The following is an 18,990-nucleotide window of genomic DNA, read 5'->3' as shown; positions in this document are numbered from 1 at the left end:
CTCTCTGCCTGCTTGTAATCTCTGCCTGTCAAATACACAAAATCTTTTAAAAAAATAAAATAAAATCTGAATATCTAAAATAGATTCCTGCTCTTCACTCTCTCTTCACATACCCCTTGGGTAATCCATAATTTTTGCTACTATTTCTATGCACCAAATGTTTTCCAAAGCTAGTGCTCTCCTCTGAGTATCAGACTTGTCAGTTGAATTGCCTACTTCCTGATGTGTCCATTTTGATGACACTCTAGTACCTCCAACTCAACATGCCCAATCTGAATTTTTCATCTTTCTCTCTCTCTCTCTCTCTCTCTCTCTCTCTCTCTCTCTGTGTGTGTGTGTGTGTGTGTGTGTGTGTGTATGTGTTTGTTAAGTAAGATCTATGCCCCATGTGGGGCTTAAACTCATGACCCTAGATCAAGAGATCCATGCTCTAGTGACTGAGCCATTCAGGCATCCCTCTTTGAACATTCTTATGTGGATTAAAGATGTCTATACATTTTTTGCCACTCTACCTATCAGGAGATGGAGGTCTACTTCCACTCCCCTTGAATCTGGGCTGGCCCTGTGATAGGCTATGACCAAGAGTATACTGTATAACTCTTGAGACCAGGCCTTAAGAGGTCTCCAGGTTCCATCTTCACCTCTTGGAACATTCCTTCTCAAAACATGGACATCATGGTGTGAGGAAACCTGAATAACTCTTAGAAAGGCGGCCCTCATGAGGAGAACAGAGGTCCCTGGCCAATAGCCATTGCTGAGCTCCTAATACCAGCAGATCTACCTGCCAGCCATATGAATGAAGCTCTTCTTGAATCCTCCAGCTGTACTCAAACTGGCCCAGCCCATGCTGTGTCAGGTCATCCCTGCTAGTTCTGAGGAGGTCATGAGCAAATATGCGGTTGCTGTACTAGGACTGTAAGTTTTGGGGGTGGTTTGTTATGTAGTAATAGGTAATAGGTAACAGACATTTCTTATCCTCATCCTTCTGAATTTCCTACCTCAACAAATGGTACTGTTCCTCTTCTAACTGTGCAGGCAAGAATCTGGGAGGCATCTTAAATTCTTCCCTCACCCAAAATATCAAATCTTACAGAGTCTTGCTTCTAACTACAACTCAGACTTAGCATCCTTTTCTACTCCCACAGCCACCACTGCCTGACCATTTCTCACCTGAGTAAATGCGGTATTAGGTCTCTCTGTCATTCTAATTTTTTCTGGAACATTCTGTCAAAATTATTCTTCTAAAATGCAAAATCTCTTCACATTACTTCTCTGCTTAAAACCCTTTAATGGCTCCTCTTCCTTTTCAAGGAGAGTTGGGGTTCCTTACTGAACCTCAGAGTTAGATCTCTGCAACCTTCATTAGCTGCTAATTCCCTCAAAGTGCACCCCCCCAATACTGATGTCTTTCCCACCTCCCAGGTTCATCCTGCAACTTGCTATCTTCTTGTGTTCCAACGTGTAGTTTTCCAACATGCCTTTAAAAACGTAGTTTGTGGGAAATATTCACTCAGTTAAGTCTTACAAGTCTTATTAGTCCTACAAGCCATTTCTTGCCTAAATGTTCTGTTGATACTTCTGACCCAGCACTCATGTCACCATGTCACCTGTTGTGACTGTTCTCTGGATTGTCTTTTCCTTGAGGACACAATCAGGCTCTAATTCATTTTTCTCTATCAAGTTGCTATCCCACTCCCAGCATATTGTAGGAGCTCAGTGAATGTTTATCACCTGAATGAATAAATTTACAGAATTGTGCTATCAAAAAAAGCCTCATCCTCAAGTAGATACTACTTGTATCTACTTACTTCCTCATTGTTGAAAGGGGTCAGCCAGGCATGGCTCCTTTTATCAGCTGTACTGGCCCTCACAATTCCTGCTGAGCACACACATGAGGCCCCTGCCATGCCTTCTGCCTCAGCATGCCCAAGCTCATACTTCTGAGATGCGGGATATGTGCCGTTCCTCCCAATCCATTCATCTCATTTGATTCCACTCTTGCCCCCCTTAGCCACTGCTTTTCCTGCTCCACGAGGCTACATGGCAGAGCATGGTGCTAAAGAGCATGGGCCCTGGTGTAACTCTCACCCCCACCCCTACCTGACTGAGGAAACTTGAACAAATGACCTATCTGTCCTGTCTCAGGTATCGACCTGCACTCAATGGACACAAATGCAGAAAGCCAGCCATTTATGGCTCTTTTGAGAATTTAATGGTATTTCAGGTAAATAGTGGTTGCAACACAGTAAGTGCTCAATAAATATCGGCTCTCTTGATCTTATTCTGACTTTGCCATCTCAGATCAGTTCAGTGAACATTTACTCAGTGTCTATTGGATGCCAGGTATGGGGTTGGGGGGATGGCAGGTACTGTCTGCACCACGTATATCAGAGCCCTTGGGATTTGATGGACATTATTGTCCTCCTGAGGACTTGAACTCTTCCTGACTATGGTCCTGCTCTCTCATCCACTCAGCTTGTCTGTCTCTTCAGGGGAGACCTAGTTCCTTTCACAAGCCATGGTCCCAGAGGGCACTTCCTATGAAACCAAGAAAGAATTAGCAGTGACCAGATACCCTCATATCTGGCCTTCAGACTAAAGAAACATTCATTCATTTTTTGGTTCATTTATTCACTTGACAAATACATTGTAGATGTTAACCATGTATTCGGCCCAGCACTAGGGCTGCAATGGTGAGCAAGACAGGGCCCTGCTATCAAGAAGCTTCCAGCTCTAGGCAGGGGAATCTGGTTTCAGGGCAGGCTGGAACGGTGAGGGTGCCACTCCCAGAACCAGTGCTCCCTGTGCTCCCAGAACCCATCCCATATCCCCTATGGCTCAGGCTACCCTTCTAGGAGCTTTGTCTACACCCTTGATGCTTCCACCAGAGTATCCCGTGAATTCTTATTGCTGGCCAGCTTCCAAGTGCAGCTTAACAATTTCAGCATCACACAGTCCTCCCAGTTCCCTGGTTAGGTGGAATGAAAGAAAAGGAAGTGGGAGCCAAGACCCTGGTCTGACCAGGCCACCATTTTAATGAAGACTGGAGTTCTCAGGTGAATGTTAACATGTTTTATGATCTTCCCCATTCTTATTTGTATTCCCTTTAGGGTCTCTGGTATGCGAACATTCCCTTCATTTTTAAATCTAAAAATGATCTAAAAAAGAATCTAGGGTACCCTGTGGTACCCAGCCAATTAAGTCTGTATTCTCTTTCTTCACCATTCAAAGTTACAAAATGACATGTCACTTTCCTACAAGGTTGCTATCAATTCTGCTGGATGAAATAATATTTCCTTCATCAAAACTTACATTTTAGATTTATTTATATTATGCTTTTTTAGCAAAAGACTGGAGGTGGTTTATAGGAAGTAAGAATAGGAGCAGAGAAACAATGAATCTTGGAACACTGCATTTAAAAAAAAAAAGAAAGAAAGAAAAAGAAAAGAGAAAGAATAATATCAGAGAAAATTATAAATTAAAAAAATTTTGGGGCACCTGGGTGGCTCAGTGGTTTAAGCCTCTGCCTTCAGCTCAGGTCATGATCTCAGGGTCCTGGGATCGAGCCCCACATCGGGCTCTCTGCTCAGTGGGGAGCCTGCTTCCCCCTCTCTCTCTGCCTGCCTCTCTGCCTACTTGTGATCTCTCTATCAAATAAATAAATAAAAATCTAAAAAAAAATTTTTTTTTTTTCGATGGGAAAATTTCAGTATAAACAGAAGCTCTGGATCCAAAAGAAGAACTGGATGTCAGATAAGTGGCCCGCAAGTTCTTACTCTATTTTTATAATTCAGTTTAAAACTTTGCTCTGTACTTCCAGGTAAAGTGAAAAGAGAAACCCAGTTGGGCACCAAAAATCCCATCACTGGGGAAGGGGAAACATACCAGATTCTTTTTTTTTTTTTTTTTAAGATTTTATTTATTTGACAGAGAGAGATCACAAGTAGGCAGAGAGGCAGACAGAGAGAAAGGGGGAAGCAGGCTCCCCGCTGAGCTGAGAGCCCGATGTGGGGCTCGATCCCAGGACCCTGAGATCATGACCTGAGCTGAAGGCAGAGGCTTTAACCCACTGAGCCAACCAGGCACCCCAACATACCAGATTCTTATGGGAAGTAAAGCTTCTCATTCAGAAAGACAATTTTCACTTTGGGCTTCAAATAGGGGACACTAGGCTGGAAAATATATTGTAACATCCCTCAAAAGAAGTTCAGGGCTACTTAGGGCAACATCTTAAAAGGCCACTTAGTGGCAGCATGTCCACAAAGGGCGACGTGGCCCAAGTCCTTAGCTCCCACCAGCTTCAGACCTGGACTCTGCAAAGGTTCTTTAATATATCTCCTGGGGCTATCATTGGGTTTGGGACAGGGAACTGAGCAGTCAGGGTGGGAAGAGCCCCACTAGGAGGGGGACCTCAATGTAATACTAAAGAAATTGGATTTGGCCTGAAGGGACGTCCTTAGAAGACTGTCAGCAGGAGAATGATGCCCTCGTGTCCGTATATTAAAAAGAACACCCAGCAACATATAACAAATACCAGGGGCGCCAAGACCAAAGGCAGGAAAACTCATCAGAGAGGTCACTGGAGAGAATCAGATGGGAGGTGACGAAAGCCTGAAATAGGCAGACACAATGGAATTGGAAAAAAGGCTCAAATGTGAAAAAATGTCACAGTGATAGAATCAACTAGGCTTAGAGGATACTCATTAAGTGTGTTGAGAGTAAAGGCTCTCGTGGGGAAAAGGCTTCACGAGTTACTACTCGGGTCAGCTGGTAGAGACTGCTTGCAGTGCAGTCAGGGAAAGGAGTTTAGGGTCCAATCTAGGCTCGGCTGAAAAGGATGCTGGGTTAGTAGTGTCCATCATGGGGGCAAGATGCGAGGATGCTGACATGCCTGGTATTGACCTTCCGAGTCTCTGGCAAAAGAAGCACAACAACGTACTGTGTGTTTCAAAATGTGTACACTGTGATTCCATGGATATGAAGGTCTAAAACAGACAAAACTGATTTATGGTGATGGAAGTCAGAAAAGTGGTTCCCAGGGGCAGGAGGTAGGTGGGCTACTGACTGAAAAGGGCAAAAGGGAGCCCTTTTTTGGGCCTGGGAGTACTCTGTGTCTTGATCTGGGTGGTCATCATATAGGTGTACACATATATAAACATTAATTAAGCTATATGCCCTTAAGATGTGTGACCTCTATTATATGAAGGTCATACCTCAATTGAAAAAGTGGGGGAGAAATTCCTCCATGGCCCTTTGTGTGGCTGAGGACATGTCTTAAGATGTAAGAGCAAGTAAACATTAGTCACAATATGTCTTAATACACATGACACTCACCTGAAGGCAAGGCATGCTTTTACATCTGTTCAGTTTTCTATACACTTTGGCCATTTCTTTTGTAGTCTTGTCCACGTTGCTAGCTGAGAACACGTGGACTACAATGAGCTGATCCGTGGAGGACAGCCGGTGGCTTATAAGGTGATCATACTCTAGGTCTGTCACTTCAGGGACGCTGTAAGTGCTACACTGGCATGTGCCCCCTTCCTGCCCACACAATATCCTCCTGAGGACCACAGGACAGAGCAGCCGAGGATCAAACCATGCATCCTTGTTCTTAATGGGAGGAGGAGGAAGCCTAGAAATGTAATGGTAAGAAATCATGTTCAAAGAAGTGAAAGGACAGAGGCACCTGGGTGGCTCAGTCAGTTAAGCAACGACCCTTGATTTCAGCTCAGGTCAGGATCTTGGGGTCCTGGGTATTCAGCCCCATGTTGGGCTCTGTGCTCAGCCCGGAATCTGCTTGTCTCCCTCTCCCTGCCCCTCTCTCTGCTTGTGCTCCTGCTCTCTCTCTCAAATAAATAAATCTAAAAAAAAGAAAAAGAAAAAAAGAACTGAGAGGGCAGAAAGAATATCACTTTAGAAGAAACCAAAGTGGCTACTTTGGTAAAGCATTTAAGTGTAATTCTGGATAGAACTTTATGTGCCAAATGTGCTAAAACACTTTTCAATACACTGAAAGAATTGAATGTAAACCTTTTCAGTTACATAAGCACCTGTGGCTCTGAAACAAATATAAGCCTTGTGTTCAGAGGACTTAATTAATCTAAATGATTGCAAGTAATTGACCAGTAAGAGTGAGACTTAGAGTCTTAATTGCAGTTTGACAAATGCAAGAAGAATGCATCAAGGTTGGTCTGTAAGATACTCACTTTATTCCAGTCTCATAAATGGGGAAAACTAACGCTCAGAAAATTCAATAAATTGACTAAAGCCCCAAGTAGTAACTGACAAAGCTGGAACTTGAATGCACGTGTATTTTTGTTGTTGTTGTTGTTCTATTACAATGGCCCACTGACTGGAGATGAAACACCTACAGCATACTTTTGAGCTGATTGGTGCCTATTAATAGACCAGATAAACCATGTAACCCAATAGCAAGAATACAAATCAGAAAAGCTAAATTTGAATCTGTCTTCTGTCCACTAACTCTATCTGTCTTCTCTCCACTAACTATAAATCTTCTGATTTCTTTATACCTCAGTATTAACATCTGTAATGCAGGGATAAGTTTATGTTTCCACAAAACTTCTAGGGAGGTTATGAGGCTTATAAAACCAAATCTTGCGAGTTTTAGTTATGCTTAAAGAATTTTTATGTGATCCTGAAATTTGTTAAATAAAATATTTTAATTAAGTTATTTAAAACTGGCATTCTTGGGGAGGCCTGGGTGGCTCAGTTGGTTGAGCCACGGCCTTCGGCTCAGGTCATGATCCCAGGATCCTGGGACTGAGTCCCGCATCTGGCTCCTTGCTCAGCGGGGAACCTGCTTCTCTCTCTGTCTCTGCCTACCACTTTGCCTGCTTGTGCTCTCTCTCTCTCTGACAAATAAATAAATAAATAAAATCTTAAAAAATATATACTAAACCTGGCATTCCTGGGTAACTAGAAGAGTCTTTTTTTAAAATTATCATTAGAATATTCAGTATTGGCTTCATTTACTTTATGCTGAACCCGAGGAACTTAGTAAATGGGATAAATGCCCAGTTATGTTTGTTGAAGTTGTGCTTTTTGAAAAGTCTTGATGCCTCCCCTTGGTAGAAGCAAATTTCTGAGAAAAGATGATTATATATTTCCTTGTGATAAGAAAAACCCCACATATAAATATAATGTTATTTCAGTTCTCACCTTCATGCCCTACTAGATCTATTTTCAAAAATTTTTTTCCCCTTTCTTGTCATAATGTCTATCAGTGAATTTAAATACAGACTCACTCAGAAATGGATCTTCTTTTTTGGAAAGAGAGGCAAATAATTTCAATAGAATACTGTTGCTCTGAAACCTTCATATTCTTAGTAGTTCTGTATTCGTAATAATAAAAGTCTATACATGTGTGTATCAGTGTGTTCATGTGCTAGCCTACATACGAAAAAGTGAAGAAGAAAGTGAAGCTTTGTACATACCACTCTGCTTTATCAAATCTTAGTATTTTACTACACTTGCTATATATATATTTTTTTCATTTTTATAATTTCAGATGCAACTTACAGCCCCAAGGACTTCTCTTGATTTCACCCAATTTTTGCCCTGATTTTGATGTATGCATTCTCATGTATGTTACACAATATGTCATAATCCATAATCTATCAGGGTTAAGGTTTTTAGCTGACAGCAACAGAAACAAACTGGCTAATTTAAGCAAACAAACAAAAACAAAGGAATGTATTAAAAAACTCGGAAAATCTTTGGAAAGGTGGAAGAATCAGGCTTGCAGGGTCCACTGACCCACGGGAAATGTCCCAAATTGTACTGTAAAACTTGCCCACTAGGGGCACCACAGCCATAGCTGATGGTCCTGCTGACCCAGAACATGGTGGTGAGAACCACTGCCACCACAGCCTCTGGGGGCCCTGTGCCCCTGACGCCCCTCCCTGCCTAGAGGGTTAGGCAGCCCTTATGGCTGCATGAAAATCTGGGTCAGGCTTATGGTACTAGCGGTACCTGGGTCATGTGCCTGGGCCCTAGCTTCAGAGGGGACCGAGAAAGCAACAATCTGGCGTTTTTGTCATCTAGTGTGAAAGTAGACTCTGCCTTGGCAAGCAGGGAGTCCCTAAGCATAAAGTAGTTTCAGATGCTGGATGGTCAAAACAAATGACAGATGTCCACAATAAAAAAATTCATACATCCTCTTGGTTATGGAAATATGGTAGTTTCTTTCCTTTCTTTCTTTCTTTCTCTCTTTCTTTCTTTCTTTCTTTTTTTTTTTTTAAGATTATTAACTTTAGAGAGAAAGAAAGGAGTGAGGAATGAGTGGGGAGTGGCAAAGGGAGAAGGAAAGAGAAAGAATCCCAAGCAGACTCCCTGAATTTCTTAAGCATACAATAAAATAGTACATTTTCTCACTAACAGGCTGGTTTATATTAACTGTCTTACATTGGGACATTATGGGATGGTAGACAGTGCTAAAAACTTAACATGCTTCATCCTATTTAATTCTTTCACAGTCTTGTGAAGTAGGTTTATTATCCCCATTCTATGGATAAAGAGAGGTATGCAATTGCTGAAGTCTCATAGCTAATATTCTCTGCTAGCGTGTTATCAGGGTGTTACGCTGTTTTCCCTCTGCCTGGTGTCAGCCTGTCCTCCATGCATAGGATTTGTCTGGAAATTGAACTAGAGCATGAAACCTATATAGAGAAGTGATGCACGGAAGATGGATTTTCTCATTCATGGTGCTTAAGCCTTTATGCTTATTTCAAGATTTAGAGTCCAATTACAGATTTAAAAGTTTCCATTAAGTTTTTACAGAAATAAATGGAGCCCTTATTATGCTTATTTCAAGATTTAGAGTCCAATTGCAGACTTAAAAGTTTCCATTAAGTTTTTATAGAAATAAATGGAGCCCTTATTGAATTAATATTAATCTCTTCAGATATCATTGCAACACATAACTGAGTCATAAAAGTAATTCTACATTTAAATGTGAAGTGACTGGGTTTTGACTTTTCACAGGAAATTTAAAAGCCTGAATAAACATCTTAGGCCTGACTCACACAGTGTCTGTTTGCTGCATCACTGTGGATTTTAAAGGATTTGGTTAATTTTGCTACTTGTAACCCATTTCTGGCCTGGAGTCAAGGGCTTCCATGATCTGGCCTCAATCCTGGTTATCCTATCTTCCATACCCTAAGCACCAGGAAAACCAAACTGCTCAACATTCCTCCAACTTGCCTGCACTGACCTATCTATATGCCTTTACTCAAATCCCTGCTCTGCTCACCAGCTGTGTCTTTGCAGGGTGACAAGGGCAGCACGGGCTTAATTATAATTGCACCCCTTAGGTGTGTCATGAGAATTCAATTAAATCCTGTAGGTACAGTGTTTTGCCCGGTACCTACTGTCTAGTGAGTATTCAGTAAAGGTTAGCCATCCCTGACATTATTAGTACCATCACCGTCCTTATTATACATCTCCCCCTGGAGTACCAGCTCTCCCTACTTGCATATCCCAATTCTCCTAATCACTACAAACCTTATTCAAAGGCTCCTGGGGGAAAAAAAATCCTTTCTAAAAAAAAAAAAATCTCTCTCGCCACAAAATTTCTTCAGCCTTCTATCTCTTCTGCTCTCCTAGCACTTACTTCCTTAGTTTCCATTGATTAATGGTATTCATTAATACTTTGAAGTCTTTGGAGGACAGGGACCAAGTCTTTGTGTTGTTGACTGCCACATGCCTGGAAGGCGGCAGATGACAGTTTTTGGTTGAATGAATTCCCATGTGCAGGTGTCAGGTAGGACTGCTTGTTTAGTGGCATTTATGAAGTCTGCTGCCAATGCTTTGTTCATTGTTTTTTTAAGATTTTGTTTATTTATTTGAGAGAGAGAGCAAGAGAGAGCATGAGCAGGGGGAGGGGGAGAGGGAGAGGGAGAAGCAGACTTCCCACTGAGCAGGGAGCCCATTATGAGGTTGGACCCCAGGACCATGGCCTGAGCCGAAGGTAGACATTTAACCAACTGAGCCACCCAGGTGGCTCTGTCTATGCTTTCAGTACAAGAAACATTTACCTCATGGCATTTGCCACCTTAAATTTATTGTTTTCAGTGTTATTGAAGCAGTACTAGGACTGGAAATCCTAGGGATTTTCACACTGCTACTCAGAGTGAATTCCAGTGTAGAGACAACCTACCCCCACATCCGACACCCCTCGCCTCCCCCCTGCCCCCGGACCTGGAGGGAGGTGACACCCGAGGTGGGAAGCATCCCTGTTTGGTAGTGAGACTCAGAGATACAAACGCATAGAGAACCTGGCTTTTTATGCTGATGAAGGAAACAAGGACACATTTCTCTCAGAAGAACTGTGTAAGAAGGTAAGGGAAACAACAACTCCTGGCCCTCATTTACCATCACCAAACACAGAGTCAGGAGTTTTCAGCCCAAATATATGGTCAGGTTTCAAATATGTGCTCCCCAAAGAGATGAAAACAAACTAAGTCTTGATTCTTGATTGATTTGAATTCCTCTTGGGAAGCAGGTGGAGAGAATTCAGATGCTTGATCTAGGCATATAAATTTGTCCCACTTTTAGGAAAAGTATTTCTTTAGTAGCACATAAGTGGTGACACCTTAACCCACCCTGCTTAGAAAGCACTCCTGTGTGAAGCAACGTAACAGGTCTTGCTTGGCATTTGTGGGTGGACTGAATGAGACATCCATCTGAAGCTCTTTCGAATATAAACTGTACTATGAATTATTAAGACAAATGAGGCTGGTACCTGAAGGACGGATTGCTGCCTGGGGTCTTCTGGGTGCGAAAGAGAGGCACAGGCTTAAAGACACCTTTCAGTTTTAGGAAGGTGTTCCGGTATCGAAGGTACTCCTTACTCTCATCTTTTTCCTCTGCACTTTGTTTCAGAGGAAATCTTGCTGATGAGACTTTTTGTTTCCTGATCCCTTTTTCTGGAAGCTTGGGCATTTTGCCAATGTGCATGGAGTCTATTCCTGAAATGTAAACAGAATATACATCACCGAAAACCTTTAGTGGACCAACGTGCCAGTAGGCTAAGCTGTCTGGGTTACATTGGTTGCAATAACCTGAACACTCCTTCACCCACTTACAGAAGTGCCTTCTGTTGGTTCTCTTATTTTAAATGCACTTCCTGGTTGCCCAGGGCATACACAGCATCTGTGTAATATAGAAAATGTCTAGGTTATCAACAAATCTAATCCATGGGAGTTTTATTGTCTGTGCTTATCTTTGCCAGATATCTTTAAATGCCTTATCCAACTGAAGTAAGTACTCTCTTTATGTGAGTACTGTTATTTAATGATATCACAAAAAAGTCCATATTCACGCCAGCTAGAAAGAGGCAGAACTAGGCTTTGAACAGGTCTGTTTAATTCTGAAGGCTGTGTTTTGACCATGCAATAGACCAATGCTTCCTAGCCTTTTCTTTTTAATCATCTAGAAAACTGTAAACTGTCAACCCTTATACATATAGATACTTATCATAGAAAATCTGATATAAACAAAAGAAAATATGATGTGTTGGTATGGCACATTGTGGTAAACTTACTAGAATCAGCCATCCCAGATTGAACCTGTCAACTGATGGTAGAATCAACTATCCCAGGGGCTCGATCACCCCCACCCAGCCACTGTCCTGAGGGCTTAGGATTTCCATTTCTTAGTTCCTGTGTAAAACATTTGTGGCAGATCTTTTGCGATACTTTACTGTATGCCATCATGAGTAGCAAATTACTTCCTCAAAGTATAAATATAAATAAATAATAATAAAAAAGCTTCCTCAGAAGCTTTTTCTTTGGGATTTAGCTTTCAGTCAATCCTCCTTATTTGCAGATTCTGTACTTGTGAATTTGCCTATTAGCTACAGTTTATTTGTAACCCTAAATCAGTATCTGCAGCACTTTCATGGTCACTTGTAGATGTGTGGAGCTATGAAAAACTTAAGTTTCATCTTGCATTTTCCCAGTTGTCGTTGAACAAGGTGATGCTCTGCCTTCTTGCTTCCAATCTCATATTATAAGCAAGTATCCTTTCTATGGCCTCTTCAGTGCCAAAGTCTTTTGCATTTTTTGTGCCTTTTGTTGGTGATTTTGCTGTTCAAAATAGACTGCAAGTATAGTACTGAATGCTGTCTAGCATTCCAAAGTGCAAGATGGCTGTGATGGTTCTTATAGAGAAAACACAGGAGTTAAATAAGCTTTGTTCAGTCATGAGTTACAGCGCTATTGGCCATGAATTCACTGTTAATGTTTCAACAATAGATATTAAATAAGGTATCTTCAGACAGAAACACATAAAATATGGTTATGTATTGACAGGGTGACAAAAATGCTATGACCAGAGGTGCACAAGAGCCTCATCCTGTATTTCTCCTAGGAGCAGTGGTTCAATATTGGCTAATTCAGTGTTTGTTGAGACCTTATAGAACCTAATTACAGTGAATAATGAGGGATAAGAGTATTTTCTGGGTGCTCTGGGTGGCTCAATGGGTTAAGCCTCTCAGCTCAGGTCATGATCCCAGGGTCCTGGAATTGAGTCCCACATCGGGCTCTCTGCTCAGCAGGGGGCCGGCTTCCCTCTCTTTCTTTCTCTATCTGCCTCTCTGCCTACTTGTGATCTCTCTCTCTCTCTCTGTCAAATAAATAAATAAAAAAAAATCTTTTTTTATTTTAAAGAGTATTTCCTGATCCAAAATATGAACATGAAAGCACCTTTCCTTATGAAAACACAATTAATCAAATGGATTATCTTCTCCAAAGAGGGAAAGGAAATGAAATTAAGGTCATCTCCTTTGATTTTTTTGCTACGGCTCATCACCTGGATCCATGATAAGACTCTCTATGTATACCGATTTACAGTTTACAAACTCACTACCTTGGGAACCTTGGAAGGAAGAGGCATTCAAATGTTGATCTTCTGGAAGTCTGAATGATGGGAACAGATTATGTGGAGCAATACAATGGATTCCATAACTGACCCAATGTAAATCTGTAGTAATCCAGCCAGTGAAATAGGATGTGCTTGACCTTCTTCTGTAGTCTTCTTAATTTAATAACTGTTGGGATGTCAGAGAAAGGGCTTATGTCCATAACAGGATCAAATGTAGCTATTTTCATTGTGTCTGTTAAACTTGAAGGCTTCAAAACAGGAAATTATATATAAATATTATAATTCATATAGATTACTTACTATATGGTTATAAAACATCAATTCATTCATTTGTTTATTTGCTTATTCTTTCAATCGACAAATATTTATAAGTTATATTTATGGGCCAGGTACTGTGCCAAAAACCAAGACTAAGGTTATGTATAACAGTCATGTTCCCTTGTGAATATACTTAATGCCATGGATTATGCATTTAAAAATGGTTAAAATGGTAAAATTTGTGTGATGTATATTTTACAACAAAAAATGGGGAAGAAAAAGCCATGCTACCTATCCTCAAGGAGCTCACAGTATGGAAAAACTAGGTGGGTAAATCATTACAATTAAAATTAGAAATACTGGGGCACCTGGGTGGCTCAGATGGTTAAGTATCTGCCTTTGGCTCAGCTCATGATCCCAGGTCTGGGATAGAGCCCTGTATCGGGCTTCCTGCTCAGTGGGGAGACTCCTTCTCCCTCTGCCTCTGCCTGTTGCTCCCCCTGCTTGTGCTCTCTCACTCATGCTCTCTCTCTCAAATAAGTAAAACCTTTAAAAATAAAATAAAATTAGAAATACCATATGATCCAAAAATTTCTCTACTGGGTATTTGCCCAAAGAAATGAAAACACTAATTCAAAAAGATATATGCTACCCTATGTTTATTGCAACATTATTTACAATAGCTAAAATATGGATGCAACCTAAACATCCATCATTAGATGGATGGATAAGAAAGATATGATAATATTCATAATGAGATGTTAGGAAGCCATAAAAAAGAATGAGATCTTACCATCTGCAACAACATAAATAGACCTAGAGGGTACTATGTTAAATAAGTCAGACTGAGAAAGACAAATATCATATGATTTCACTTATATATGAAATCTAAAAACAAAACAAATGAATAAACAAACAAAAAGTGGAATCAAACCTATAGATAACAGAGAAAAAAAATTATGGTTGCCAGAGAGATGGGCATGGGGAATGGGGTAAAGTCAGCAAAGAGAAATGGGAGATATAGGCTTCCAGTTATGGAATAAATAAGTCATGGGGAAAAAAGGCACGGAATAAGAAATATAGACAATGATATTGTCATAGTGTTGGATGGTAACAGATGGTAGCTACACTTGTGGTGAACATAGCATAAGGTATAGAGAAGTTGAACCATGATGTACCCCAAAAACAATGTAGCATTGTATATCAACTATATTAAAACAAAATAAAAATAATTAAAACATAGCAGAAGGCCATTTAGATATAAGCACAGACTGTTGCAAAAGATTAAGTAGGAAATTAACATTCATAATGTTGATTTTCTACTTAGCAGAGGAAAGTTTCTAAGAGAAGTACATCATGAATACAGGCGGTGGGTATTAAGGAGAGCACATATTGCATGGAGCATTGGGTGTATTGCATAAACGATGAATCTTGGAATACTGAAAAAATAAAATAAAGATATTAAAAGAAAAATAAATAAAATATATAGTTACAGTGAGCAGTATGTGTGATCTTCTCATAATATTGGGCATAAAGAGTGGTTACTCAGGTTTGGATGAGCTTATGTGACCAAATGTGACTAAAACTGATAATTCAGTTTTACATACAATCATTAAGTAGACATAATTATATGGACAATTTTTTTAAGATTTAAAAAATTTATTTATTTTACAGAGAGAGAGAGAGACAGTGAGAGAGGGAACACAAGCAAGGGAAGTGGGAGAGGGAGAAGCAGGCTTCCCAGTGAGCAGGGAGCCTGATGTGGGGCTTGACCACAAGACCCTGGGATCATGACCTAAGCTGAAGGCAGGTCATGAGCCACCCAGGCATCCCATGGACATTTTCATATTTACATATAAAATTGTACATAACTGTATACTTAACTCATTATCCAGTTGGATGCTATGACGGAGCCTGTTGAAGATATGAGAGATGAACGGAACCCAGGAAGAATTTGAAGAAAAGTATGGAATTGAACGACCCAGGAAGAGATCAATGAAGTGAATTATCAAGAATTTTAAGAAATTTGGTCTACAAAAATCAGATGTAAAGTTAAGATTTTAATTTGAATCTAGGAAAAATCAACCCTATCAGAAGGACTCAGATTTGGACTCTTCTGTTATAATGACTATGAAAAGGATTGAGAACCCATCTGAGATGTTGATAAAAACTACCCAAAAACATGTATCTTGGGTTCTGAATCTCAATCTAAAAAATCTGGCAAATAAATAATCCCTAGAAAAATTTAGAATTCAAATAGAGAGATAAAGTAATCTGACAATGTTAACACTTTAAAGTGTATGAGTGAATTCTGAATCATTGGGATAATCTTATGTATTTGCTATGTTTGAAATATTAAAGAAATTTTGAGGAATTAGAGAATCTGAGAGATTACACTTGGGCTTTCAATTTAAATTGAGTCAACTGATTTTAGAATTTGTGATTATTAAGTTTTAAGGTTTAAGATAATTTAACTAATTTCAAAAAAATAATTAGAATATTTAAGAGAACTTGAGATTCCCCTCTATTTTTATTTGCTTTACAAAAATTAATAACTTGAGAATATTTTGCTTAGGATTATAAATATATATTTGAGGTACTTGAAGGGAAGCAAAATATATTAAAAATATAAATATACTTTAAAATATATGAGATTATTCATTAAGTTGTATGTGAGTCTAATTGTTTATGAAGATATAGTCAGTTAAATTTCAGTTAATCAAACATTAATCAAAGAAAGGTAAAGACAATTGTTATCTTAGTAGAATATATAGATAAAATAGATTTTGGTGGCCTTAAAACAATGCAAACTGAGTTTTTAAATCAGTCACTTCAATTAAAATGAATTTTAATTTCAAAACCAAAGTGAATGCATTTTTTTATTCAAAAAAATCTCTTAGATACCAAAACTCTCTGCGCTGGTTCCCTGCTTTTGAAAGTCTCTCCCCGTCACATGTTTACTGAATTGGTTCATCACAACTAAAGCAAATTTCTCTAGATGTTTTCTTTTAATAGAATGAAATTGACAAAATTCTCCAAGAGTGGCTAAAACCCAGAATTTGCTAACAGGGAAAGACTGTATATGGAATTGATGAAATTAGATAGTTCACAGGCATGACCAACATCTGTGAGAAGTAAGTTTTTGAAAATGTAAAAGCAGAAGTGTTTTTTCAAATGACTAGATATGTATTATCAAAGAGGTAATATATGAACTTAAAAATTTTGAACCATCCTGCCTCGCCTATAGGAGTATATACTCCATAGGAATTATTTCTTTGAGTTTGTATAATTAATAGACTGAGCCAGAAGAACAAATGGGTGAAAAAAAAAAAGGAATAAAATAACATGAAAAAGCCTCTTGCTTTCCCCTTTCTGTACCACTTCAAAGAATAAAAGGGTTCATAATCAGATGATCTGGCAACATATCATAGTCCTTTCAAATTCATGTCCCTTGCCATATCCATTTGATGCTCAAAGTGTGGCTCTTCTACAGATCTCTTCTTCTACTTGACCCAATGCTGAACCTGCCTCTTTTTTGAAGTCTTTCTTTTTTTTTTATGGCTTATCAACCTTTTTGGTATAATTTACATGTAATAAACAGTACTCATTAAGTATGTTTTTGATGACAAATGTATGCCCCTGTGAACACCACAATCAAAATCCAGAGCAATTCCAACATCTTCCAAATTTCTCTCCTTCCCCTTTGCAAGCAACCCCCCCTGGACTCCAAAAGATCTTTGAGTTTCACATAACTGGAATAATATAGTGGCTGCTCTTTCATGTTTGGCTTCTTTTGCTCAGCATGATTTTAAGATTCATCTGTTTTTGTGTAGCAGTGGCTCATTCCTTTCTATTAGTGATTTTCCATTGTATATATGTACCAGCAACCAGCTGATGCATGTTTGGATGGTTTCCAGTTTTTTAAAATTATGAATAAAGATGCTATGAACATTCATGTAGAAGTCTTTGTGTGAAAATAGGTGACTCTCCTTGAGTAAATAAATACCTAGGAATGGAATTTCTGGGTCACATGGTAGGTATAACTTTAATTTTATAAAGTGCTAAAATTTTCCATATTGGTTGTACCATTTTAGATTTCTTCCAGCAGTGTATGAAAGTTGTGACTGGGAGTCCTAGATAGTCCAAGACGGCAGAGGAGTAGGAGACCTCAGTATTGTCTGGTCCAAGGAATTCAGCTAGATAGCTATCAAATCATTCTGAACGTCTGTGAACTCAACTGGAGATCTAAGAAAATAGATGCAATTGTATAAATAGAAGAAAAGTGACCACTTTCTGTAAGGTAGGAGGTATGGAGAAGTGAATCTGAGGTGCTATATTGGAAGATAAACTGTAGGGGAGGGAACCTCCATAAGCTGGCATCAGAAAATGACATAGTAGTGAAGCATAAAATCAGAACTTTTAGATGTCTGCTCACTGGTGAGGGGTATCTCTACCTGAAAGGTGCTCAGGTGGCACAGTGGGACAGAATCCTAGGTGGGATGGTGTGGTCTCAGGATCCCTGGGATCACAGGAAGACTGCGGGTGCCTGAGTGGGGCACAGTTCCCAGGCATGGGAGTGAGGAAGCTGGCTGCAATCAGCAAGCCCAGGATTGGGCTCTCAGCTCAGAGTTGCCATTTACCACAAACCCTGGCTTGGTCAGGTTACTGGTCACAGAACAGGGGCTCAGAGAGTGGCGGAACTGTAGGGAGACCCCTTCCTCCCCCGGTGGGAGTGGCACAGAGACCAGGGAGACAGGAGTGATCAACTGCTTTTCCCTGAGGGTGCACTGAGGAATAGGGCCTTGAGCTTTCTGTTCTGGGGCTGGAGATTGAGAGGCCACCATTTTCATTCTCATCCTCTAAAGCGGCAAGGAAAGCCTTCAGGCAACAAAAGCCACACAGAGCTACTTATTTGGCTATCCCTGGCAAGGGTGGTACAATTCTGCCCCAGGCAAAACACTTGAGCATCAATATAACAGGACCCTCCCTCAGAAGATCAGCAAGAACATCCAGCTAAGAACAATATACCCATCACAGAGAACTGTAAAACTCTAGCGCTAGAGAAAAACAGATCTAGAATACATGGTTTCTGCCCGATGATTAGTTTTTCAGTTTTAATTTTTTTCTCTTTCCTTCTTCAACCAATTTCTTATTTTATCTGTTTTTTAAAATCTTTTTAAATTTTCCTTTTTACAGTTACATTCTATCCTTTCATTATATTTATTTTTGTATGTATATAACTATATATAACTTTTTCTTTCATTATGATTTTGGGATGCAGTGTCTTCTAACAGACCAAAATACACCTGTATGGCTCTGTTCTCTTCACCTGTAAGTTTATATTTCTTTTTTTTTCTTTTGTCTTTTAATTTTCATTTTTACAGTTACATTCCATCCTTTCATTGTATTTAATTTTGTTTTTGTACTTATATAAGTTTTTCTTTCTTTACAATTTTGGGATCTACTTTTCTAACAAACAGACCAAAATACACACAGGATCCAGTGTATTGCTCTGTTCTGTTCACCTATCTGATTATATTCTCTCTCTTTTTAATTTTTTTATGGGGGGGGTCTCTTTTGATTTGCTTAGTGTATATTTCTCTGGAATCATTGGTGCCCTTTTAGTGTTTTATTCTCTCATTCATCTATTCTTCTCTGGACAGAATGACAAGATGGAAAAACTCACTTCAAAAAAGAGAAGAAGAGGCAATACTGACTGCCAGGGACCTAGTCAGTATGGATGTAAGTAAGATGTTGGAACTAGAGTTTAGAAAAACAATTATAAAGATATTAGCTGGGCTTGAAAAAAAGCAGAGGAGACACTAG

General features: G+C 39.6%; 1 protein-coding gene across 1 annotated transcript in view; it reads right to left on the bottom strand.

Moving 5' to 3' along the window:
* Positions 1-18,990, bottom strand: part of LOC116592991 (uncharacterized protein C3orf20 homolog) — a 128,979-nt gene that overhangs the window by 23,488 nt on the left and 86,501 nt on the right. The window contains exons 12-14 of the mRNA XM_032346733.1: positions 12,995-13,154; positions 10,766-10,991; positions 5,335-5,632 (exon numbers count right to left, since the gene is read on the bottom strand). Coding sequence (XP_032202624.1) covers positions 5,335-5,632; positions 10,766-10,991; positions 12,995-13,154 — 684 coding nt within the window. The remainder of the gene's footprint in view (positions 1-5,334; positions 5,633-10,765; positions 10,992-12,994; positions 13,155-18,990) is intronic.

Source organism: Mustela erminea, chromosome 6 (genome assembly GCF_009829155.1).
Source record: "Mustela erminea isolate mMusErm1 chromosome 6, mMusErm1.Pri, whole genome shotgun sequence".
Lineage (NCBI taxonomy): Eukaryota > Metazoa > Chordata > Mammalia > Carnivora > Mustelidae > Mustela > Mustela erminea.
This window is presented reverse-complemented; position numbering and strand designations above follow the sequence as displayed.